Source organism: Ursus maritimus, unplaced genomic scaffold (genome assembly GCF_017311325.1).
Source record: "Ursus maritimus isolate PB19 unplaced genomic scaffold, ASM1731132v1 scaffold_16, whole genome shotgun sequence".
Taxonomy (NCBI): Eukaryota; Metazoa; Chordata; class Mammalia; order Carnivora; family Ursidae; genus Ursus; species Ursus maritimus.
In genome coordinates this window covers 6994049-7021135 of record NW_024424008.1, presented here as the reverse complement: position 1 = coordinate 7021135, position 27087 = coordinate 6994049, and the positions used below count along the sequence as shown (strand labels likewise).

The window sequence follows — 27087 nt, the reverse complement described above, 5'->3', positions numbered from 1 at the left end:
AGACTGTCCACAAACTCAAAGTTGACAGCTTCCCAAGAAAACAAGAATATCAAAGAAAGCCTTACTTAGATAGGATTCCTCAAGGATAGTAATGGGATGTTAAATTCACCCAAGAGTAGAACAAAACTTGCCACCATGCAACCCCCATCTGACTTAGATGGAATCCTTACTCTTAGGGCCCCATTTATTCACTCATTAATTCATTTAACCAAGTTTTAGTGAGCACCTAATTCTATGCCAGGCACTAGGTCAACACTGGGGATTAAAAAAGGAAAAAAAAATTAGGACAATTAAGATTCATCACTAAGCTAGCGAGGCTTATTAGATAAAAATGAACTCTCTCACTCTGAAATCAAAGAACATGGGTATAAATATATTTATACAACAACAACAAAAAAATCTCCAAACAAATCCAAAATCTTCAATGATGGAAGAACATCAAGTATATTTCAGAAGTCCAGCCCATTTTATCATTTTAGCCTGTATAAGTACCCAGATAAAAACGATGTGCATTTTTTGTTTTTTTTCCTGAACATGAAGGACGCTACAAAAAAAACATGCATTCTCAAAGGAAGGGAAAATTGGTTCTTGAAGGGCTAAATGAATCATAGTTATACAATGGCTTACGGCCATCCAAAGGGCCACCGTACGTAAATAGATAAACAGAACACATGTGGTATTAAAATTTCACAGGGTGAGAAGATGATTAAGAAAAAAATGGTCTACAAAGCTTTTGGGAGAAGGAGTGACAGTGATGAAAAAGACTGCAAAACCCTAATTTAACCCTTAAGTATCTTTCCCATTTTAATTTTATAAATAAGAAATAAGTACTCAAAATAGATACACATGCTAACCAAGCCCACTGCCTCAAAACCACTCTTTATCAAAAAGAATTATAGTTGAAACGATAATCATTACAAGGAGGAGTGAGCAACGTAATAAAAAAAAGGTTAAAAAAATCAAATTAAAGGGGCACCTGGGTGGTGCAGTCAGTTAAGTGTCCAACTCTTGGTTTCAGTTCATTCAGTTCAGTTCAGTTCAGGTGATGATCTCTGGGTCGCTCAGCACAGAGTCTGCTTGGGACTCTCTCTCTCTCCAACACCCACCTCCCCGTGCTCGTGCTCTCTGACATAAATAAATCTTTTAAAAAATCAAATTGGGGGTGCCTGGATGGCTCAGTTGGTTAAGTGCCTGCATTTGGCTCTGTTCATGATCCTAGGGGTCCTGGGATCGAGCCCCACGTAAGGCTCCGTGCTCAGTGGGGAGCCTCCTTCTCCCTCTCTCTCTGCCACTCCCTCTGCTCGTGCTCTCTCGCTCTCTCTCTCAAATAAATAAAATCTTTATTTAAAAAAATCAATCAAATTAAATACAAAAATTTAGGAATTGGTACCTATTTCCTTCACATATATATTTCTGTAAAAACATATCACCTTCTAATGGATGTTTAATGTAGTCTCTTTCTCCAGTACACTATAAGAACATTCAAAAACACTGAAAAACTGTGTAAAACTGTGTAACTGAGCCAGCCAGGCACTCCAATAACCATGTCTTTTCATTTATCTCACACTAAATACCCCCAGTGCCTAATAATGTATCTGGCATATAAATTCCTTAACAGATATTGGTCATGAAATGAACTTTCCTTATGTGATTTAACACAAATTATGTTAATATTTTGTTTAAAATTTGATTAAGAACTTAATTAGGTAGTTACAGAAGACATTTAAAATAATATAATGTTTCTATTAAACAAGTTTAATTTTTCCAGCATATGGTTATTTTTTATTCAATCTTATCTGTATCTTCCAAATTTTTAAAAATAAACATGCAATCAGGGGCGCCTGGGTCGCTCAGTCGTTAAGCATCTGCCTTCAGCTCAGGGCGTGAGCCTGGCGTTATGGGATCGAGCCCCACATCGGGCTCCTCCACTATGAGCCTGCTTCTTCCTCTCCCACTCCCCCCGCTTGTGTTCCCTCTCTCACTGGCTGTCTCTCTCTGTCAAATCAATAAATAAAATCTTTAAAAAATAAATAAAATTTAAAAAAAATAAACATGCAATCAAAAATATGCTTTTGCACCTTGAGAGAAAGCTTCAGTTTTCAGTAAGAATCATGCAATCTCAAGAAAAAAGTTACAGAATCTCAAAAAACAGCAACAAAAAATCAAAACAAGAAACATTAAAAAAAAACATCAAATCTCATTTGTGCACTACCTCCCTGTTTGAAACCTGGTCTAAAACAATGTGTACTTTCAACCAAATGTATTTCATTTCTGGTTTCTCAACTACTGGTGAGGTAATCCAAAGAAAGTGTATTTCCTTATTTTGGAAAAAATCTATCACCATTAGGGAAGCAACTTTCTACAAGGTACCACTGCATGTGTTGAATGGCCCATTTTATCCAAAGCAGGGAGTTAAGAGACTAATAATGAGGTATGGCAATTTACATCTCTTCTAAGTATGTCAGCCCGAGCCCGTGATTTTAAACCTCTCCCTCTGGTACTTCACATCAAGCCACAGCTTACCTGAGAATTTTTAAATATTCCCAATCATATGAATCAGGAGAATGATGTGTGGTATAGTCAGTGTAACTTTAAGAGAGCCAAACCTGCTTTTTATATGTACCAAAATTGGAAGTGTTTGTATTGGTTCCTAAAGTCAGGGTTGGTTTGTTACCAAAGAGCCCGCCACTGGTTGTACCAAATGAAGGAGCACTGGTTGTGCTGGTTCCAAATGTAGTAAGCTTGTTATTGCCAAACAGGGTCTAAAAAGAATAAAATACAGGAAAATTTTTAGTAGTATAAAGCTACACATATTATGTGATTCCACTTACATGAAATGTCCAGAATAGATAAATCTGTAGACAGCAGGGCTGAGGTAACTGGGGGGAAATGAAAAGTGACTACTAATGAGTATGAGGTTTCTTTTTATTAAGATGATGAATACGTTCTAAAATTGACTATGGTGATAGCTCCACAATCTGTTGGTATACTAAAAACCACTGAATTATAAACACTGAAAGGGTGAATTGTATGGCATATGGATTATATCTCAATAAAATGGTTATTAAAAAGAACTTATTGAAGCATTATATAATTTTCTCAATTTCTCACCTCAATTAGCTGCCCAAAGAAAAATTAGAAAATAACAGATTTCAATTTCCATGATAATCTCATTTTGGAATTTTTCTTTTCTTTCCTTTTTTTTTTAAATTAGACACAACAGCACGTTCGAAGCTTTTTTTAATGGGTACATAATACAGATTGGCTGTTTCATACTGATTCTCATATACTTAAGCAGGCAGACAGAATTTACTATTATTTTTAGGTCAAGTGCACTCCTAAATAGTTTTTTACTTAAATGACTTAACAAGGAACACATTTCAGTTAAGTCTCCAAATGCATGAAAACCATGAGACCGCCAAGAATTTCAGTAACTTGGAATATTTAATTCTCAAATATCATACCGACTTATCACTCCAAAAAGAGGTTAGATATGAGTTAAAAATTACCCGATTTTAAGAATGAAAGCACTTCAATTTAGACTCAATTTAACCAACTGGAGTGATATTTTGCTATCAGAAGTAAACTGTACATAAGCATTGAGGCAAAGAAGTTTAAAAAAGAACTTACTACCTGAAAATTAACCTACTAAAGTTACCTGGTTATTCTTTTTTGCACCACATAGCTTTTAGTTATATCAGTATCAAGTCATATAATGTATCCAGTAAAAATACTTGAAAGATAGTTAAATCTTTCTTAGAAATTCCTTTAACAAATAAATACGTATATTCAAATTAGAGTCAACTGTAAAAACCTACCGAACCAACAGCACCAAATCCAGTGTTGGGCTGCCCAAAGAGACCTGTTCCTGTTCCAAATGCTGTCCCAGTGCTGGTGTTTGTAGCTGTCCCAAAAAGACCTCCAGGCTGTGAGGCTTGGGTTACTCCAAATAAACCCTGCAAAAAGTAACCTACGTTAAAAGATATCTTACAACAGTCCGTTTTCTTTAAGAAAGTCTTAGATTAATAGTTGCCATTTTTAAAAAGTTTATTTGATATACATTATGCTAAACACATACAGCATTTCTTTTCTTCACAACAACCCTAATGAGGAGGGCCATTAAAAAAAACAAAATAAAACAACAAAAAAAAATCCCACCTTGGGGCAGTTAAGAACTTGCCCAAGATGTCACGGCTCCTGCATGACAAGACCAGAAATTCATATCTACTCTAAGCCCGATGAATTCCAAGGTCCTGGGCAGCTAATAAGACTTTTTTTTTTTTTTTTAAGATTTTATTTATTTATTTGACAGAGACAGCCAGTGAGAGAGGGAACACAAGCAGGGGGAGTGGGAGAGGAAGAAGCAGGCTCTTAGCAGAAGAGCCTGATGTGGGGCTCGATCCCAGAACGCTGGGATCACGCCCTGAGCCGAAGGCAGACGCTTAATGACTGCGCCACCCAGGCGCCCCAGCTAATAAGACTTTATACTAACTCTTGTGCTCTAAGAAACATCAGGGTTGCAACTCTGAAAACAAAATGATATGACAGAATGCTTCATTTTGAGAGAGTTATGCCGAAAGAACTAATCAATACCGAGCTGGGGAATGGATTTTTGAACCAAGTAACTGAAAACAATCAGCAGAAATAATCCATCCGGACAGAGGAAGGAGTGTAAAGTTAAAGTCTTCTTCTTTTTTTTTTTTTTTAAAGATTTTATTTATTTGTCAGAGAGAGAGAGAGCACGAGTGCACAAGCAGGGGGAATAGCAAGCAGAAGAAGAAGCAGGCTCCCCGCTGAGCAAAGAGCCTGATGCAACTTGATCCCAGAGCCCTGGAATCATGACCTGAGCTGAAGGTAGACGTTTAACCGACTGAGCCACCCAGGCGTCCCAAAGTCTCCTTGATTTGAGATGAGAAACTACACTCATTTCAAATAACCAAAGTTCATATTATCCAATGTTTAAGAAGGTATTTTATTTATGCATCAGTTAACAACAAAAAAAAAATACTGCACTAATGGACTACAATTGCTGAAATGAGAATTCAACAGTGTTGGGTTTTTTTGTTTTTGTTTTGTTTTTTTTTTTAAGATTTTTATTTATTTATTCTACAGAGATAGAGACAGCCAGCGAGAGAGGGAACACAAGCAGGGGGAGTGGGAAAGGAAGAAGCAGGCTCATAGCGGAAGAGCCTGATGCAGGGCTCGATCCCATAACGCCGGGATCACACCCTGAGCCGAAGGCAGACGCTTAACCGCTGTGCCACCCAGGCGCCCCAGGGTTTTTTTTGTTTTTAAAGATTTATTTATTTGAGATAGAGACACAGAGACAGAGTGCGCAAGCCCACGTGAGGGGTAGAGGGGTGGGGAGGAGCAGAGGGTGTGGGAGAGACAATCTCAAGCAGACTCCCCACTGAGCATGAAGTTTGATGTGGGGCTCTATCAAATGTACCTGAGATCACGACCTGAGCCCAAACGAAGAGTTGGACGCTTAACTGACTGAGCCCACCCAGGTGACCCAGACACAGTGTTTTTAAACAGCTTTACTGAGACATAATTCACATCCCATAAAATTTACCCATTTTAAAGTTCACTATTTAAGGTTTTTTTCCTATGTTCAGGCTTATACAATTTCCCTACTCTCTAAATTTAGAACATTTTCATCACTCCAAAAAGAAACCCCAGGCTCATTAAGAATAAATCCCTATTCCCAGGCAATCAATCACTAATCTACTTTTTGTTTCCATGGATTTGTCCATTCTGAATATTTTGTATGAATGGAATCCTATAAAATGTGGTCCTTTGTGAATGGCTTGTTTAAATTTGGCATGTTTAAAAGGTCCAACCACGTTGTAGCATTTATCATTCCATTTATGGCTGAATAATATTCCACTGTACAAATACACCACATTTTTAAAATTTATTCATTATTAATGGACATTTGAGATGTTTCTACATTTTGGCTACATTACAATCATTTGTGTACAAATTTTTGTGTTTTCATTTCTGTTGGTGAAATGCCAAGGTGTGCAATTACTGGGTCAAATGGTAACTCTGTGTATAACACTTTGAGGAATCACCAAAGTGTTTTCCAAAGCAGTTGTATTATCTTACACTCCTACCAGCAATGTATAAGGTTTCGAATTTCTCCAAATTTTTGAAACTACTACTGTCTTCCTCACGGATATGAAGCAGTGTCTCACTGTGGTTGACTTGCACATTCCCGGTAACTACCAGAGTTGAGTATTTCCTCAAGTGCTCATTAGCCATTCGTTTATCTTTTATGAAGAAATACCTATTCAAATCTTTGGCCCATTTTTAATGGGTTATTGCCTTACTGAATCATTAAAGTTATTTATATATTCTGATTACAAGTCCTTCATAAAATATGTAACTTACAAATATTGTCTACCATCTGTGGGTGTTCTTTTCTCTTTCTTGATGGTATTCCTTTGCCCCACAAGTTTTAATTTTGATAAAGTCCAATCTATTTTTTTTTCTTTTGCTTTTGGTGTCATTTCTAAGAAACCATTATCTAATTTCTTTTCTTGTCAGAATTTTATAGTTTCAGCTCTTACATTTAAGTATTCGATCCATTTTGAGTTAATGTGTATAGATGCTACAGTGGTGGGAAGAAAGGGTTCAGCTGCATTTTTTTTTCCCCAACTGCATTTTCATGTATTGAAAAATCAATTGTCCTAGGGGCACCTAGTGGCTCAGTCAGTTGAGCGTCCAAATCTTGATTTCGGCTTAGGTCCTGATCTCAGGGGTGTGGGACAGAGCCCCTTGTTGGGCTCCGTGCTCAGCAGGGAATCTGCTTCTCCCCCTCCCTCTATGCCCCTCCCTCCTGCTCATGCACTCTAAAATAAATAAATATTTAAAAAAAAAAAAAAAAAGAAAAGAAAAGAAGAACCAATTGTCCTAGTACCATTTGTTGAAAAGATTATTCTTTCCCCACCGAGAATTGTTTTGGTTTATTGCTGCAAATCCTTTGTCTATAAATTTGAGGATTTACTTCTGGACTCTCGACTCTATTCCACTGATCTAAATGTCTAGCTTTATGTCAGTACCACAGTCTTGATTACCATTGCTTTATAGTAAACTTTAAAATTGAGACATGTGAGTCTTCCAGCTTCCTTCTTTCTCAAGATTATTTTGGCTATTCTAGGTTCCTTTCTATTCTTTGTTGAGTGTTTTTATCATGAAAGGATGTCAAAATGCTTTTTCTGTACCTACTGAGGTCATCAGGTGGTTTTTGTTTTTTATTCTATTTCTTTTCTTTTATCCTTTTTTTTTTAAGTGGGCTCCACGCCTGCCACTCCCACCCCCATGTGGGCTTGAACTCATGACCCTGAGATCAAGACCTAAGCTGAGATCAAAAGTCAGAAGCTTAACCAACTGAGTCACCCAGGCATCCCTTTTTTATTTCTCTGGTTTATTAATTTTCCTATGTTGAATCAACATTCTGAGATGAATCCCACATGGTCATGGATATAATCCTTTTAATATATTATTGAATTTTGTTTGCCAGTATTTTTAAAATTTTGGGGTCTGGCTGTAATTGTTTTTTAATTAGGTAAAGTATTTTTAACTTAAAGGCCAGTTAAATTCCAAGAATTTGAATCAATAAATCATACCTCTAATTAAGCTTAATTTTATTCTTCCCTAAAAGCGTCCTTAGAAATAAACCGGTAATGACTCTAAGTACTTCCTTTTTTGCTTTTTGCACAGAATATGGCTGAGTTTTAGTGCTCCCTTATTTATTTTAATGAATTACACATCTTTTTCTGACTCCACTTAAGGGAACAAGGTAAAGAATACTTTGAAATATAGCCAGTAATTTATAAGTATTTTCTCCTATTACTCTATAGAATTGGTAGAGTCAATGTCCTAAGGTATAGCCTTCAGGATGGCCAATTCTTTTTTTTTTTAAGATTTTTATTTATTTATTTGACAGAGAGACAGCCAGCGAGAGAGGGAACACAAGCAGGGGGAGTGGGAGAGGAAGAAGCACGCTCCCAGCGGAAGAGCCCGACATGGGGCTCGATCCCAGAACGCCGGGATCAGGCCCTGAGCTGAAGGCAGATGCTTAACGACTGAGCCACTCAGGCGCCCCAAGGATGGCCAATTCTAGCACACTAAGCGGCTCCTAGTGAAATATACTCAGAAAGAATAAGTAACTTGCTCAACAGCCTCTCAATGAGTAAAGAGTAGAGCTTGTACTAGGAATCTAGGTTTTATTTATTTACATTTTGCTCTTTCCTTTACTATATACCATCAACCCTTAAGAACTACAGAAGAGGTAAAACTTGCTAGTTTGACATGATTGGAAGCCTCATTACTGGGGCACCTGGGTGGCTCAGTCAGTTAAACGTCTGCCTTCAGCTCAGGTCATGATCCCAGGGTCCTGGAATCGAGCCCCGTATCCAGCTCTCTGCTCAGCGGGGAGCCTGCTTCTCCCTCTCCCTCTGCCGCTCTGCCTACTTGGGCTCTCTGTCAAATAAATAAATAAAATCTTAAAAAAAAAAAAAAAAGCCTCATTACTTAGCTCTATGAATATAAGATGTGGAGTTAACTAAGGGCCTGGTTCCTTACCATGCTGTTGGTGCTTGGCTGTCCTAGAGTGCTGGTATTACCAAAGGAAAAGCCAGTGTTCTGGGTGGTTGTGGCCTGGCCGAATGGTTTGCTGAAGAGGCTGGTAGTCTGCTGATTCTGTTGTCCAAAGAGACCACCTGGATTTGTTCCAAATCCAGTGGTACCTTTCAGAAAAAAATAAAGGGAAGTAAAAATAAATGAAAGAAAAAACCCTCGAACCTTACATTATTCAGTAACTGCAACAGCCTTAACATTCTTGAATACATATCTAAATTACCCTACTTTCATTCACTACTCACACTAGGTAACCATTTCACTTCCCATCCTTTTTCACCTAACTTGGATTTGGTTCACACTTTAATTCCTACAATTATACTCTGACCACAAGAACCTTGGACAGGCCAAGTAATTTTCCTTTGTGAGTCCAAAACTTTCCCCTATTTTACAAGATACCACACTACACCCAAAATCTCTGTATTTTAAACCTTGTCAGACTAAATGTTTCTTAAGAACAGAGGCTCTTTCTTTATAATTCCAGCACAGGATACATTGTACCTGATAATGAATATATGGCTAAACTACATCACAGAATACCAAGACTGAAATGAATGTTCAATGCCACTTAAACATGTATTTATCTGTATATTTGTAGGTGTGTATCTCTCTAAAAGGTCACAAAAAAGTCTAACTTTAGCTCGTTTCTATGGAAGAAAATGGTAGCTAGGGGAGGAAAAGAAGATAACTTTGATTACAGACTTTTTTGTAGCTCATGAACTTTTTATCATATATATGTATTACCTGTGCAAAAGTAATACCTGTATTAGAATAATTTAGTCATCATCCTAGACTTCCCTCTTTCACATTCCACATCAATGCAGTCTGTTAGCAAATCCCATCAGTTTTATATTCAAACTGGGTCCAGAATCTGACATTTTTATCAACTCCATCTCCTTAGCCAACCCACCATCAACTGTCATGTGAATGAAGCAATAGCTTTCCTGATTTGTTTTCATCCTTGTCCCCTTTCAATCTACTTTTTCTTTTTCTTGAGTTTTTGAAGTTGATGCACAATGTTACATTAGTTTCAGGTGTACAACATAGTGATTCCACAAGTGTCTAGGTTATGCTATGCTTACAAATGTAGCTACCACGATCTACTCTTAATAGAACAGTCTCCAGATGATCCTTCACTCATAATCACATGACTTCTCTTTCTACAACTTCTAATGGCTTCCCAACTCGAATAAAAATTCAAATCTTGACACTGGCCCACAAAGTCCTATAAAATATAGTCCTTATATCCCTCAATACTTCCCCCTGGTCCTTATCTCTTCAGAAAAAAACTCAGCGGTTTTAGACTTATAGCTTCCTCTGGCTGGAATGTTCTTCCTCAGAAACCTGTATAGTTTTATCCTTTGCCTTCCTCAGAGAGGTCACGGTTCAAATGCCACCTTATCAAAGTGAGACCCTTTTTAACCATCTTCATTTAAAACTCTTATTTCTCTCCTTCCCCACATACATTATCAGACACTCTATTCCTCCAACATCTCTGAATTACTTTTCTCCATAGCGTTTATCACAAAATGACAATTAGGTTTTAGTTGTCTGTGCCTCCTCAATATGGCTCAATATGATGCCAGGTGCTTACTAGTTCCAAAGGCTGTTTTGTTCTGACCATATGCAAAGCCTGAATTAGTGGTAGAGGAGCTGAAGAGTCCTGTCGCACTGGAGGTCGCTGGAGAAGACCCAAACAAGCCAGCTGTGGTACCTGCTCCCACTTGGTTCTGCGGGCCTTTCCGGTTAGCCTGATAATCTTCTAAACGAAGTTCCTAGAGAAAGAGAAAGCGTATTTCCTATCTTCACATGCAGCCAAAAAAATTTAGGAAACTAAATACTTAAATTTAGAATTCAATTTCCATGTTCACACAGGAACCACGATTAAAAAACAGAAAACTATAGGACATTAACTTAGTATCATTACAGAAAAACACTCAATAGTGTAGAGTGGACATTAAGATCCATAACAATCAATAACACTACAGGCCAAAAGACCAACCATATTTTAATTTTAATTTTCTCTTGTAAACAGTAATACTTTCTTTTAGTAGAATGTTATATAATAATTTTATCTACTCCCACCCCAAATGTAAAAGTTAGCTGAGAAGATCAAGGATTCTGGGACGGGGTGAGGGGTCTCAGAAAATTAGGGAAAGAAGGGATGAAGTTTAACATTAACAGTTTTGCCTCACAAGTCAGGGCGTTTCTGTACACTCCAGTAAAGCAAGTATAGTTTGGGATGGAGAGGAAGCAACAGCTACAATGAGGGTTAACACTCAAAATATACAACACACTATCACACAGCAATAAGAAGGAACAAACTGTAACTTCATGCAACGCCATGGATAAATTCCATAATGTGGAAAAACAGATGTAAAAAAGTATATAATGTAAGATTTCATCTATATAAAGTTTGAAATGAGGAAAACATGGCAGTCATGATAGTGGTTACCTTTGGGAAGGGGGGGATATCGTGACTAGGGAGGCAGGGCATATGGGGGACATCAGGAATGCTGGTAATGCTGTGACTTGATCTGGATCCTGGTTACATGGGTATGTTCAAACTTACTATGTGGTACACTTAGGACTCTGCATGAGTTTATTAAAAACATGTGCATGCCATATACACACACACTGCCCAGTGTAATGTGAGCAACATAAAATTACAACAGACTAGTAGAACTATACCATACCTACAAGCTGAATATTGCCCTTTCTAAAACAAGGTATGTATAAATACATTAATTATAAAAATAATTTTGGGGGCACCTGGGTGGCTCAGTCAGTTAGGCGTCTGCCTTTGGCTCGAGTCATGACCTCAGGGTCCTGGGATCGAGCCCTGCACCGGTTTCCCTGTTTGGCCAGGAGTCTACTTCTCCCTCTCCCTCCTGCCCCTCCCCTTCCCCTGCCCGCCTGTGCTTGCATGTTCTCTCTCTCTTAAATAAATAAATAAATAAAATCTTTAAAAAAATAATAATTTGGTTGTGGAGTGCCTGGCTGACTCAGTCAGTACAGTGTGTCACTCTTATTCTCGGTCAGGGTCGTGAGTTCAAGCCCCACGTTGCGCATAGAGCTTACGAAAAAAAATGTGGTTGTTAGCTTTTTACATAAACCCAATGTGAACCACTTGATCCTAAAAATAATCAAAACATTTCTAAAACCTGCTTTCCAGTAGAATCAAAAGGTTAGGCTGATATTCTGTATTTTACTGACCTCTAGTGACTTGCTTTCATATTCTTTCATAGCAGTAATACACTGGTGCTTGGTACTGATGTTAGTGCTAACACCAGCTTTAACCATAGTATCTGTACCAGTGGGAGGCTGCAAAGGAAGATAAAGGTAAATTTGAAAGTCTGAAGCAAATGTTTAAGTCCAAACTTTAAATTCCTGTTCTCACAGACACAATTCTTCAACCACTGACCTCTACAGTAACTAGTCCTGTAGGTCTTCTGCTAAACAAGATAGTTTCAAGGGTGCTTAATAATAAATATACTGCATTTCTGATCTCTCCTCTCCTTACATCAAGGTTATCTAAATAAATCAATGTCAGTAATCGTTTTCACAGATATTAAGCCCTTAACCAAGCCATCTAATTATCTACTAAAATACACTTAAGCGGCACCTGGGTGGCTCAGTCGGTTAAATGTCTGCCTTTGGCTCAGGTCATGATCTCAGGTTCCTGGGATTGAGCCCCACATTGGGCTCCCTGCTCAGCGGGGTCTGCTTTTCCCTCTCCCTCTGCCCCGCCCTCAATTCGTGCACACGCACTCGCTCTCGAACAAATAAAATCTTTAAAATGAATAAATAAGGGGTGCCTAGGTGGCTGAGGTCATGATCCCAGGGTCCTGGGATTGAACCCCGCATTGGCTCCCTGCTCAGCAGAAACCCTGCTTCTCCCTCTCCCTCTGCCTCTCCCCCCTGCTCATGCTCTTTCTCTAATAAATAAATAAAATCTTAAAAATTAATAAATAAATGAAATACCCTTAATATTACATGAGTAAGAAAAACTTTATCCAATTTACCCGACATGTACATTTAAACCTGTATTTCTCAGTTCTATCTCCTGCTCTGAAGTGTCTGCTTTATTTTATTTTTTAAATTTTTTGAAGTGTCTGCTTTATAACTTGTTGCATTTAAGAAATATGGAAGCTTTTTCCCTATAACTTTATGAGGAAAGAGGCACAATATGTAACTAAAGATTTCTTCACCTATTGTCAGTTTTCTCAATCATTGTACTTTCCAAGAGATAACACATAGTATTTTTCACTATCATTTATATTTAATTTTATATTAAATTTAGGGTTCTAAATTCAGTACTTTTCTAAATTCTAAACTTCAGTTTTGAGGTGCCTGGGTGGCTCAGTTGGTTAAGTGTCTGACTTTGGCTCTGGTCATGATCTCTGAGTCCTGGATTGAGCCCCACCATCAGGCTCCCTGCTCAGTGAGGAGCTTGCTTCTCCCTCTTCCTCTGCCCCTTCACTCTGCTTGTTCTCTCTCTCTTGCTCTATCTCAAATAAATAAATCTTAAAAATAAAAATAAAGTTCAGTTTCTAAATTATGACTTCACTACCTTGCCTAAGAAATTCTTCATTTCCTAGACTAAGTTTTAACGAGAAGTTAAGCCAAAACCTATTTGTGCCAGATTTTCTTTTGGTTACACCTCCAGCCTATCCTAAGTATCTCCCAACCAATCACATCAAGTGGTATCCTACATCAAGTAGTATTCCATACGTTTTCATGAACAAATCTTCCACTCTAACCCTCTACAAAGTTCTCTCAAAAGAGCCGAAGAAAACATCAAACTCAATTGCCCCATTTTGCCACTGCATCAACAAAAGTTTCATTTTTCAATGGAACATGGAATACTGATGAGTTATTCCATGTATCTCCTTAAAAGGGTCCTATTCTTTAAGATTATTGATTTTTTAAATTTAAATTCAATTAACATATAGTGTATTATTAGTTTCAGAGGTAGAGTTCAGTGATTCATCAGTCTGTTATACTCAGTGCTCATTATATCATGTGCTCTCCTTACTGTCCATCACCTAGTTACCCTATCCCCCCACCTCCCTCCCCTCCAGCAACCCTCAGTTTGTTTCCTATCATTAAGAGTCTCTTATGGTTTGTCTCCCTCTCTGATTTTGTCTTGAAAGAGGCCCTATTTTCAATAATTTTTTTGTTTGCCCCCTCATTCCTTTATATATATATATAAGGAATGCTGATCATTCAGAGCCAAGTTATAAATGCAGTAAATACAAGTTCGACCCCACACTACCTATTATAATCAACCTTGTGAATATAAATTTGATTCGGTTGAGCATGATTCAAATACACATAATCAAGATTTATGTTTCATGACTTTTCCTACCTGCTACATAAATATTTACAGATTTTGTTCTTAACACATCTTTCAGGAAGAGTGAGACTAAACCGTGCATAACTAGAAAGAGGAGAAATTTTACAATTCATCCTGCAAAGAGATATGCAAATGGAAGAGTAATATATTCCACAAAGACTGGAAGAAAATACTTACATTAAACTTAATAGTGGTCCCAGTAGGAGCAGCTGTAAAACTACTTGGCCCAAAGAGGGAGCCAGATGTGCTACCAAAAGGATTGGAGGTTGTATTTGTAGTACCAAAAAGTCCCCCACTGCTAGTACTTGTTCCAAAATCTGTAAATTAGAAAGAAAAATGAGATGGCAACGGTTAAGCAATTAAGAATCTGTAGGATATTTTGGAATTGGGCTGTGGTGCCATAGCAGCAATACTTTCACATCCTCAAATTTTCTATCGTTCAAATCTCCCTCAACTTTGAAGTGAAACAAAATCTGAATCCCTTTGTCAGTTAAGTGTCTATAAAGTTCTTGTTGGGCAAACCTGGAAGACAAGTGAAAAGAAATAGTACTCGTTCATCATAAATTTTATCTCATTTCTCCTTTCTTGATAAGACTACATGCTGAATGAACTTGTCTTTCTGAAAACATCACAACAGACTTCAAAAGGGGTCTCGGTATATTTTATTTACATACATTAATACAAACACCTAAACAAAACCAAAAGTTCAAAACATACAATTGGTCCTCTTAGGACAACCAAACAGATTATTATAAAATTTTGCCCAGGGGCACCTGGGTGGCGCAGTCGTTAAGCGTCTGCCTTCGGCTCAGGGCGTGATCCTGGCGTTATGGGATCGAGCCCCACATCAGGCTCCTCCGCTATGAGCCTGCTTCTTCCTCTCCCACTCCCCCTGCTTGTGTTCCCTCTCTCGCTGGCTGTCTCTATCTCTGTTAAATAAATAAATAAAATCTTTAAAAAAAAATTTTTTTTTGCCCAGTAAAATAATTTAGAAAATTAGTAGGCATGTTGATTATTTTCTAGAATAAATTCTCTGATTGTTTTACTTTTCCAAAAAGCTGAATTTCAAAAAATTACATAAAAGTAAATTTAACTGTAATCTAAGGAATACATTTTTCAAAGTAAGAGAGATATTACTTCTCAAGAAGCTATACACAGGTTGCAGAAATGTCAGTAAGCAATAAAGTTATCTGCCGATATTTAATAGTAAGTGACATCCTAATTACCAACTTAAGAGGAATCTGATTTCACACTAGCAAACTGCTATTTCTTTTCTAAAAACATGTCCTAATATATGGTTTCAAGTAAACAGTCACATCTCTTTTGAATTAGCATGTTATACAGCATTTTACATTGTCACGGTTAAATATTTCAATACCCCACAATGTTTCCTTTGTGAAATATTGATAGATGGCTAACTTATTCATTCTGCTATACTTTTGCACTGGGAATGCAACAACTCACAGGGCACATCTGTTCAACTAGTAGTGGTTACCTCAAAGTACTGTAGGGAGAAGTATCCCCAGGCCACATTTAGACTTAAAGAAAAAGAAACCATCAGTTAAAAACATCTGCTATGGGGGCACCTGGGTGGCTCAGTCAGTTAAGTGTCTGACTCTCGACTTCAGCTCAGGTCCTCCTCTCAGGGTTGTGAGTTCAAGCCCTGTGTCGGGCTCCACGAGCCCACTTAAATAAAACAACAAAATACCTGCCATGGATAAGGAATGGAAGAGTAACCATGTCACATCTAGTATCTGTTATTCCTGCTTTAGTCTGTTATACCCAATGTGAAACAGAGGCAAGAAGAAGGTGCCCTTGCAGTACAATATGGGTGACTACATGCATTCCTCCTTGAAATTCTCCTGTCTTAACACCTATGACATTACTCTGGCCTAGCTCTTCATCCACTCTCAGGTCATTCTATGTCAGGAGCCTCTTTCTCTGCATATCCCTTCAATACTAGTGCTTCTTAGATTTCCCAACCTGGAGCAATGTAACCCCCTTCTTTCCAGCCTATTAAACTTTTCAACACATTTTAAAGTAGTTCTCTACCCAATGTTTTTGCCATCTGGTGGAGAAAGGAGGTAAATGAACACAGGGAAAAGAAGAAGAGAAAGTACATTCAATAAGCAAATCAAATATTAGATGCAAAAGTCCCATGATGTCCTACTTACTTCCAAAGCCAGTTGGTTTATTTTGTGCAAAGGCATTGTTTTGGGATGAAAAGAGACTGGTCCCTGTACTTGCAGTTCCAAACAAGCTATTTGATGTTCCTGTTGATGTGCCAAACCCAAAGCCAGTGCTTGTGGAAGTAGCTGGCTGACTAAATGAATTAGTACCAAATAATCCTCCTGGGGAGACAGAGAGGGAAAAAAGTTAAATAGATGGATTGGAACCACTAAATGAAGTCCTATATCAGCTATGAATAAACCAACTATATTCCAAGTAAAACCCCTACCTGGTTTGGTCTGTGAATTTCCAAAGAGGCCCCCAGTATTGTTGCTAGAACCAAACGCAGATGTTCCAAATGCTCCTCCACTAGTAGTGCCAAAGCCAGTGTCTGAAAAAGCAAAATCCAGGGTCAAAATAAAATCTAAATCAGGTGACCCAAAGAAATGGATTTTAATATTTTTTAACATTCTGTGTTTGAATAGGATCAACGGTCTAATCTGCAAATGATTTTTTCAAAGTTCCATCAGACTACAAATTACAGTTAAATTGTAAGCCAGACATTTTATTCATTGTTCTAGGAGAAAAAACAAAGTGAGGAGGTGTGACTTTTCAATAAAATTATAGGTGTCGACGGGTTAAAAAAGAAAAAAAAAAAGGAGTGGCAAGGTAACTAAATGACTGTGAGCTACAGACAAAAGTAAAGTCATCAAAATTAATGTGGTAAATTCTCTCTAGATATCATATATCCATAGTCACGGGGATGAATGATCCTTATTTAGGGGAGCACATCAGAATGATCTAGGAAGGTTCTTCAGAACACACATGTTCAGGTTCCAACTCCATAGTTCTATGACGGGAAATATGTTCTTAAAAAACAAAACAAAACACCTCCAAAAGTGACTCTGATGGGCATCTTTGTTAAAAACCAAGGACACAGATGTATAGAGTATTTTAAGAAGAGGTCAGAAAAGGAGTGCCTGGGTGGCTCAGGTCATGATCCCAGGGTTCTGGGATCAAGACCCACATCACATCAGGCTCCCTGCTCAGTGGGGAGTCTGCTTCTCCCTCTCCTGCCTCTTCCCCTGCCCGCTCATGCTCATGCTTTTGCTCTCTCTCTCCAATAAATAAATTTTAAAAATCTTAAAAAAAAAAAAAAAAAAGAGGTCAGAAGAGAGCTGAAAAAAAATTTCCTCTATTCTTCTTTTTATTATGTATGATTGAGGTTTGGTAGTTATACTTTAAAAAAAATCCCCACCAGTTAAGAGAAGTTTCTGGGGATTTGCATTAAAACACTGTTCAAATGTTCCTCTTCCCCTAAAAAGCAATAAAAACAAGACTGGAAAAATCCTGACTGCTGAAGCTGGGAGATAAGTACATGAGGGTACATTCCTTCTACTTTTGTGTAAGTATAAAATTTTTAACCAAAAGTTTAAAAGTGAGTAAATAAGCATTGCTACAGACAACTAGTGTCATGCACAATACTGAGTGGAAGGGGAAGTGGATCTTAGGAGGACTGGTGGGGACTTTGACATTTTAACAGTTTAGTTTCTGAATGTCACAAATTATTCATAGAGCAAATCTCAGAGCGGTTATTCAATAACTGCATTTTTAAAATTGCAATATAAATAGATTATTTCCTGGTCTAAATCATTAATACACTATAACTTTTTGCTACAAGAACCAATTAATAAAAATATTTCAAGTGAGGGGTGCCTGGGTGGCTCAGTCCATTAAGTGTCTGTCTTCAGCTCAGATCATGATCTCAGGATCCTGGGATCGAGGCCCTTGTCAGAGCAGGGAGTCTACTTCTCCCTCTCCCCCCACCCCTGCCCCTTGAGAACCCCCTCAAATAAATAAAATCTTAAAAAAAAAAAAGAAAAGAAAAAGTATTTCGAGTATATTCCATGAATGATCAAAAACCATGAAAACTCCAAACTTAATTCTATTTTCTTAGAAAATTCTAACAAGATCTTATCTGGTCATTTATCAAAGAGAACTTGTTATAAGACCACAGTATGAATAAAATTCCTATCTAAAGCTATCAGAATGATTTGTTTTTTTAAAAAATTTATTTATTCAAGTATAATTAACACACAGTGTTACATTAGTTTCAGAATCTGTATTTAAGAGTCTGTTTTTTGGTCTCTTTTTTCTTTGTTCATTTGTTTTGTTTCTTAAATTCCACATATGAGTGGAATCATATGGTATTTGTCTTTCTCTGAATTATTTCACTTAGCATTATACCCTCTAGATCCCATCCATGCTGCCACAAATGGCAAGCTCTCACTCTTTATGATTGAGTAATATTCCACTGTATATATACCACATCTTTACTCATTCATCAGTCCATGGACACTTGGGTTGTTCCCATATCTTGGCTATTGCAAATAATTCTGCAATAAACATAGGGGTGCATGCATTTTTTTGAATTAGCACTTCGGTCTTCTTTGGGTAAATACCCAGTAGTGGAATTACTGGATTGCACAGTAATTCTATTTTTAATTTTCTGAGGAACCTCCACACTGTTTCCCACAGTGGCCGCACCAGTTTGCATTTCCACCAACAGTGGGCAAGGAAGGGTTCCTTTTTCTTCACATCCTCGCCAGCACTTGTTATTTCTTGTCTTTTTTATTTCAGCCATCAGAATGGATTTGTTCTTAATAAGAATAGCTTAAGTTTTTCCCCTTCTTTTTTGTTCTTTTGTAAAACTTACTCTGCCCAAATGTTGAAGTTGTGCCAAAGCCACCAGTGCCACCCCCAAAGGGTGTTCCAAATGACTTATTAAACATCTTCAAAATGAGTCTTTGCTTCAGACAGCTGAAAGAAGAAAAAAATTATCACCTTTTAAGGACCACAGAATACAATGTAATTCTTTCAAAAAATGTCATTGTGCAAGTTTAGTCCCATCCAAACTATAGCACAATGTTCACTCTCGTTCAACATCCTAAAACTCTATATAGTAAAAGACCTTCTAAAATTGAGCTGAATTATTAGTACCATAATTTAAGGTTAAACTTGAGATCCCACCAACAATCACCCCTTTAAAACAATGTTTTCTGACTTATTTTTTTAAGTTCCCTTTTAATGAAGATTTTGGGTCCACTCTGCCAGATCCAGGAGGTTATCCACAATACCCATTAAAAATTACAATGATACTCTGCTATCACAACTATCTGAGAAGTTAAAATTTTTGTCAGGCTTTATTTTCTGTATTTTACATTTTAAAAAGTTTTTTTGCACTATTTTGGGGGGTATATAAAATGTTGTAATATTAAATGTTCTTTAAACTATGCATGTCCCTCCTCCCATCTCCAAATCCCAGAGATTCTGGTGCCCTGACATTCTCTTTGAGATTACTTCTTAAGACCATTCTTCACGGTCCCCTACTTATCTTTGTCTGGGAACATCACAGAAAATCTTTGGTGAAAATTCCCCACCTCATATGAATGATTCCTCTCCAGTATCCAAACTATGCACTTAATGAGATGGACTAAAGTGTTCCAACAAGTACAAAAGTTTGGCTTCTGCTCCCCCCCAGATTTGCATAAAAAACAAGTTAGAGGTAGTCTATTCAAAAGTAAATACTGTCCCTCTGATATATTTTCCTTAAACTTAAGGTATCTGCTACCACTTACCAGCCAGCAGACAAGAAAATACTGAGTAAACTATGTACTTTTAATATAAAATCTCAGAAAAAGCCAATCATGCTTATCCGGACTTTGTGACAGGTAGAATGATTTTTCTATTATATACACATGATGGAACAGATTTTTTCTTCTAGTAAAATCATACCTCATTCATATAATAGAATTAACACTTACAGGTACTCCCCACAATGTTCTGGTGTCCCTTTAGTACTTCCGGTTATTCTAATAACCAAAACATTTTGTGCAACATTGGAAAAGATGAAGCTGTCCCTAAATACCTAATGGTTTTACAAAAATCAACATTCTGTCCCCTAGAAAAAATTCCAGCACTTTGTTCATTGTCCCAACATCAGGGAATTTAACAATTCCAAATAAACAAAGCTCACTGAAACCAGTGGTTCAAGACAGCCACATCAGAATTAGCTAGCAAGCTTTTCTAAATAAAAGCCCCCAGGCTCCATTCTAGAAATGAGGACCAAAATGTCCAGGGTTAGGATGTAGACATTTGTATTTTGAAAGGCTCTTCAAGTGACTTTAACGCATTCTCTTGGAACCAGAGGCTGTATTTCGTGTAACCATCATTTCTCTTTTAGTCATGACATCTGCTTGAAGTTTCCTGCCCTCTCAATTTAACAGGTGTCACAGTGTGTACAGATTGAGCCTTTACCCTATTAACTGATGACTCTCCTTTCCAGGGAAAATTTCCTTGGAAGTACTTAGCAGAAATCTATACCTCTATGGGTCTATCTATATATTCGTTTTCAACAGTTCGTCTGGAATTGACAGCTGTGCTAGGAGTTAGATGTCTAGACCATTTCATTTTGACTGCAATCTCTTTCATACTGCTGTCTTGAGTCACTGCCCCAACACATCCACTTCACTCTGTTGTCTACATTTTTTGACCCACCATCAGCACAGCAAAAACTATGAGTAGTAATAGTTATTACACTAAATTTGCCACCCATTTTCTTATTCATCCTCACAACCAGCAATCTGTTCATATATCTGACATCTATACAGCAGACATGTCAGGATTCAGAAGCAAAGTAATAGTTTTTTCTGTGACATTCATCCTTATACTGAAGATTTTAGTGTTAATTTAGGCACTAGGTTCTACAGACCAAATCCATAGCTTCTAACAATAAAAATTTGCTTTTTAATATTCTTATCCTAACAGAGGCGCCTGGACGGCTCAGTCAATTGAGCGTTCAACTCCTGATTTCAGCTCAGGTCATGATCTCCTGGGTCGTAAGATCAAGGCCCACGCTAGGCTCCCCAGTCAGTGGGGAGTCAGCTTTAGATTCTCTCTCTCTCCCTCTCCCTCTGCCCCTCCCCATGCTCTCTCTGGGGCACAGACTAAGATACATAAATAAGTCTTCAAAAAAAAAAAAAAAATCTTATCCTGGAGCGCCTGGGTGGCTCAGTTGGTTAAGTGTCTGACTCTTGATTTTGGCTCAAGTCATGATCTCAGGGTTGTGAGATCAAGCCCTCCATCAGGCTCCGTGCTCATCACGGAGTCTGCTTGTCTCTTTCCCTCTGCTCCTCCCCAACTCGTGGTCTCTCCCTCTTTCATTCTCTCTCACTCACTTTCTCAAATAAATAAAATCTTTAAAAAAATTAAAAATTAAAAAAAGTTTTAAAATCTTATCCTAACATAAAAACCTAACATAACACATATTTCACAAAGGGATTTTAAGTAGTAATAAAATATCCTAGGAAACACTTAACAGTTCATAAGCTCTTATACATTATCTCAACAATCCTAAAATGATGGTATTATACATCACTACCTGTATTTTAAGGATGAGAAAACAGGATCAAGTGTTTATCAAGTTTCCCAAGGTCAAAGAAGTAATAAGTGGTAGAGCCCCAGTTTAATCTATCTTCTGACTTCCCATGGCCACCCTCAATCCTAGGAGGGAACATACTAAGCAACAAACAAGAACACGTTTAGTATTAAGGAAATTCATTTCATCTGTTCCAGACCCAAGAACAAGGGACAACGCCAAGGACCAAATTCAATTTGGACTCCTGGAAAAAAAGCTTCTCACGCAAGCTCAGCCTATCTTTTTGGGGTTCTGGCCATGATGAGCTTGGCTTAGTCTCAAGGCTGATCATACTGGGATTTAAGTGGTTTTTTTTTTTTTAAATATTACCATGAAAACAAACCAAGATTTTGGGAACAGCCTCATGATTTTTATCATAATTGCTAGAAATTAAAGAATGGCTAATACAGTTAACCCTTTGCCCTTCAAACAGATCACTTTCTTGACTATGCTATGAAATGTCGGTGACACAATGAAAAATGCCCCATTCTCTATACTTTCCCCTTCTAAACCTACTAATTCATTCTTCAAAACCTAGTTCAAGGGGTGCCTGGATGGTTCAGTCAGTTGAGCGTCTCTCTTGATTTTGGTTCCGCTCCTAATCTCAGGGTCATGAAATCGAGCACTGCCTCGGGCTCCACACTCAGTGCAGTCTGCCTGAGATTCTTTCCCTCTCCCTCTGCTCCTTCCTTCCTTTTTTTTTTTTTTTTTTTAAAGATTTATTTATTTATTTATTTGACAGAGAGACAGCCAGCGAGAGAGGGAACACAAGCAGGGGGGAGTGGGAGAGGAAGAAGCAGGCTCATAGAGGAGGAGCCTGATGTGGGGCTCAATCCCGTAACGCCAGAATCACGCCCTGAGCCGAAGGCAGACGCTTAACGACTGTGCCACCCAGGCGCCCCTCCTCTGCTCCTTCCTGCTCATGTGTGCACGTGTGCTCTCTGTCAAATAAAATCTTAAAAAAAAAAAAACCAAAAAAACAAAAACCTAGCTTAAGCTCAAATGTCATCCCTTCCATAAGCTTTCATAACTCTCTCTAGCAATTAGTCAGTCATTCCTCTAAACTTACATAGCACATGATGACTTGTTTATAAGTAATCATCTTGACTCTGATTCTTTATGGTGGACACTGTGTTAATACCAACTACACAAATCTACCTTTAAGAGAGAAGGATTTGTAGTCCCAGCTGCTGAAAGTACTACCAAAAGATAACCCTCAGCTGTTGATCCTCTTCAGAACTGCCTCCACCGAAAAGGTGTCTTACCCAGTGTCATATCCTCTTCCTAGGATAGCCCATATGCAAAATCAGGCCCCTTCAACTCCTTCCAACTTAAGCTAATTCTAAAGGCTGTTCCCAGCTTCACATTCTCCTCGGGATTGGCTGAGCCCTTCATTAAGATAATATCACAACTCAATTTCTCCCTCAGCCCATTCCTCTTCTCTCCCAAGGTGGTGATCCCAAAGCACTCTGTAATAAAACTCATGCAAGACTATCTCTAATTCAGAGTCTGCTTCCCAAGGCGCTCAACCTTTGAAACCTCCAACCCTCCCCAATACACAATGAACTTCTCCAGGATAGAGACAGTATCATTTGTTTACTATCCCAGAAACTAACAAAGGGTCTGAAACATATACAGTTGACCTTTAAACAATGCAGCAGGTATTAGAACTTCTGGTGCCCCCAAAACTTAAGTACCTAATAACCCACTGTTGACTAGAAGCCTTACCAATAACATAAATAGCTGATTAACACATATTTTGTATGTTACGTACATTATGTACTGCATTATTAAAGTGAGCTACAGAAATGTTATTAAGAAGGTCATAAAGAAAATACATTTATTCTACTGTACCGTATTTATTGAAACAATTCCACAAGTAAGTGGACATGTGCAGATCAAACCCTTGTTGGTCAAGTGTATTCATTTTCTAAACTAATGACAATAACCACTAATGTGTTTTTTAAACAAAGGCTGTATGATCAGGTTATTATAAAAGTAACTTCAGGGGCGCCTGGGTGGCTCAGTCGTTAAGCGTCTGCCTTCGGCTCAGGGCGTTATACCGGGGTTCTGGGATCGAGCCCGCATCGGGCTTCCCTGCTCTGCTGGGAGCCTGCTTCTTCCTCTCCCACTCCCCCTGCTTGTGTTCCCTCTCTCGCTGGCTATCTCTCTGTCAAATAAATAAATAAAATCTTAAAAAAAAAAAAGTAACTTCTAACTTAAAATCAAGTGTGATGAAATCTCAGAACAAAAGGAAACCGTGTAAGGGGAGATTCTTGGTAGAATTTGTCATTTAATTAAGAGTTTGTAAAAAGGAAGAGATCACAAAATAGCTGGATAGAACCAGCAAACAGTTGTTTGGTCTGTTACATATATGGTATATTTCACATATATATGTATGCATGTACGTAGAAATGTTTATGTATGTGTATATATTATCGCAAACTAGCTGATAACATTTAAAACAGGTCTATGTCAGAAAAACAGATTTTGGGGAGGGGAGGAGTTAAGATGGCGGAGGAGTAGGAGACACCGTTTTCAGCCGGTCCTCCGAGTCGAGCTGGATAGGTACCAGACCAGCCTAAACAACCACGGAACCAGCCTGAGACGCAGGAAGACGCATCTGGATCTCTACAAATGAACATCTCCAGCGCTGAGTATTGAGGTACGAAGCGGGGAGCCATGAACTGTGCACAGATATCGGAAGATACGGAAGGGAGGAGCCGCCACGTTCTGGCGCCGGGAAGCGGCAGCCACCTGCACGGGGGAGCGGGCGGGCTCGAGGTCGGCACCCGCAAAACAGCAGACTGAGACCGTGAGCCGGGTGCGCGCCACCAGGCATCTCGCGGAACACCGGAATCCCGGTGCGCTCACTGGATCCAGACTGAGACCGGGAGCTTCCGGAGCGCGCGCCGGGCGGCTGGTGGCTGGCGGCATTAGAAACACAAAGGACAGAGACGGGCCGGCCCTGGAAGTGAGGGCTGGGACGCCGGGTGTGGGGCGCACATCCCGGGACGCTGCAGGGTTGAGCAACACCAACAGAAACAGAGTTAAAGTGGCCAGAACATTAGTAGAAAAAAGGAAGCACAGGGTTGAGCAGCACCAACAGAAACAGAGTTAAAGTGGCCAGAACATTAGTAGAGAACGGGCCGCAATCCTTCTGTTCCGTGACAGAGGCTGAAATTTGGCCGCTGCTGCTCTGACTCTCAGAAGAGGCACAGCAAACCGCCAGGGAAAGCCGCCAGAGAACAAAAGCCTGGAAATACCGGCTCAGAGAGTGCCCATCCCCATCCCCCCTCGCAGGGGACACGGAGACTCTACCCAAACAGGGTTGCCTGAGTATTGGCGCGGCAGGCCCCTCCCCCAGAAGGCAGGCTGAAAAATCAAGAAGCCCACAACCCGGGCGCCTGGGTGGCGCAGTCATTGAGCGCCTGTCTTCGGCTTAGGGCGTGATCCCGGCGTTCCGGAAAGGAGTCCCTCATCGGGCTCCTCCGCTGGGAGCCTGCTTCTTCCTCTCCCACTCCCCTGCTTCTGTTCCCTCTCTCGCTGGTTGGCTGCCACATAAATAAATAAATAAAATCTTTAAAGAAGAAGCCCACATCCCTAAGATCCCTATAAAACAAGGGGCACGGCCTGGGACCCAGTCAATAATTTGGGCTCTGGAAACCCCGCAACCTCTCTTCATCAGAATGACAAGAAGGAGAAGCCCCCCCCAGCAAAGAAAAGACAGTGATTCTGTGGCCTCTGCCACAGAAATAATGGATATGGATGTAACCAAATTATCAGAAATGGAATTCAGAGTAACGATGGTCAAAATGATGAGTAGAATTGAAAAAACTATTAACGAAAAGGTTACTGAGAATATAGAATCCCTAAGGACAGAAATGAGAGCGAATCTGACAGAAATTAAAAATTCTATGAGCCAAATGCAGGCAAAACTAGAGGCTCTGACGGCCAGGGTCGCAGAAGCAGAGGAACGGGTTAGTGAATTGGAGGATGGGTTAATAGAGGAAAAAATGAAAATAGAAGATGGTCTTAAAAAAATCCACGCCCACGAATGTAGGTTACGGGAGATTACTGACTCAATGAAACGATCCAATGTTAGAATCATCGGCATCCCCGAGGGGGTGGAGAAAAACAGAGGTCTAGAAGAGATATTTGAACAAATTGTAGCTGAAAACTTCCCTAATCTAGCAAGGGAAACAAACATTCGTGTCCAAGAGGCAGAGAGGACCCCTCCCAAGCTCAACCACGACAAACCTACGCCACGTCACGTCATAGTGCAATTCGCAAATATTAGATGCAAGGATACAGTATTGAAAGCGGCCAGGGCAAAGAAATTTCTCACGTACCAAGGCAAAAGCATCAGAATTACGTCAGACCTGTCTACACAGACCTGGAATGAGAGAAAGGGTTGGGGGAGCATATTTAAAGCTCTTTCAGAGAAAAACATGCAGCCAAGGATCCTTTATCCAGCAAGGCTGTCATTCAGAATTGATGGAGAAATAAAGACATTTCAGAATCGCCAGTCACTAACCAATTTTGTAACCACGAAACCAGCCCTACAGGAGATATTACGGGGGGTTCTATAAAAGTAAAAAGGCCCCAAGAGTGATACAGAACAGAAAGTCACAGCCAATACAAACAAAGACTTTACTGGCAACATGGCAACATTAAAATCATATCTCTCAGTAATCAGTCTTAATGTAAATGGTTTGAACCATCCCATAAAACGCCACAGGGTTGCAGATTGGATAAAAAGAAATGACCCATCCATTTGCTGTCTACAAGAGACTCATTTCGAACCCAAAGATGCATTCAGACTGAGAGTAAGGGGATGGAGTACCATCTTTCACGCAAATGGACCTCAAAAGAAAGCTGGGGTAGCAATTCTCATATCAGATAAATTGGATTTTAAACTACAGACTATAGTTAGAGATGCAGAAGGGCACTATATTATTCTTAAGGGAAGTATTCAACAAGTGGATATGACAATTATAAATATATATGCCCCCAACAGGGGAGCAGCAAGATACACAAGCCAACTCTTAACCAGAATAAAGAGACATATAAATAAAAATACATTAATAGTAGGGGACCTCAACACTCCACTCTCAGAAATAGACAGAACACCCTGGCAAAAACTAAGCAAAGAATCAAAGGCTTTGAATGCCATACTCGACGAGTTGGACCTCATAGATATATATAGAACACTACACCCCAGAACCAAAGAATACTCATTCTATTCTAATGCCCATGGAACATTCTCAAGAATAGACCATGTTCTGGGACACAAAACAGGTCTCAACCGATACCAAAAGATTGAAATTATCCCCTGCATATTCTCAGACCACAACGCTCTGAAATTGGAACTCAACCACAAGGAAAAATTTGGAAGAAACTCAAACACTTGGAGACTAAGAACCATCCTGCTCAG

At 39.0% G+C, this 27087-nt stretch overlaps 1 protein-coding gene across 7 annotated transcripts in view; it reads right to left on the bottom strand.

Moving 5' to 3' along the window:
• The window catches only part of NUP98 (nucleoporin 98 and 96 precursor), a 123427-nt gene that overhangs the window by 82719 nt on the left and 13621 nt on the right, over positions 1-27087 (bottom strand). For 2 of the 7 annotated variants that reach the window (XM_040630790.1, XM_040630786.1), the window contains exons 2-10: positions 18891-18994; positions 16464-16565; positions 16180-16356; positions 14183-14322; positions 11863-11970; positions 10241-10421; positions 8593-8756; positions 3819-3956; positions 2624-2762 (exon numbers count right to left, since the gene is read on the bottom strand). In XM_040630790.1, the coding sequence (XP_040486724.1) occupies positions 2624-2762; positions 3819-3956; positions 8593-8756; positions 10241-10421; positions 11863-11970; positions 14183-14322; positions 16180-16356; positions 16464-16565; positions 18891-18966 (1225 nt within the window). In that variant the 5' untranslated portion in view covers positions 18967-18994. The remainder of the gene's footprint in view (positions 1-2623; positions 2763-3818; positions 3957-8592; positions 8757-10240; positions 10422-11862; positions 11971-14182; positions 14323-16179; positions 16357-16463; positions 16566-18890; positions 18995-27087) is intronic. The other 5 variants (XM_040630791.1, XM_040630787.1, XM_040630792.1 and 2 more) reach the window with 3 other exon arrangements.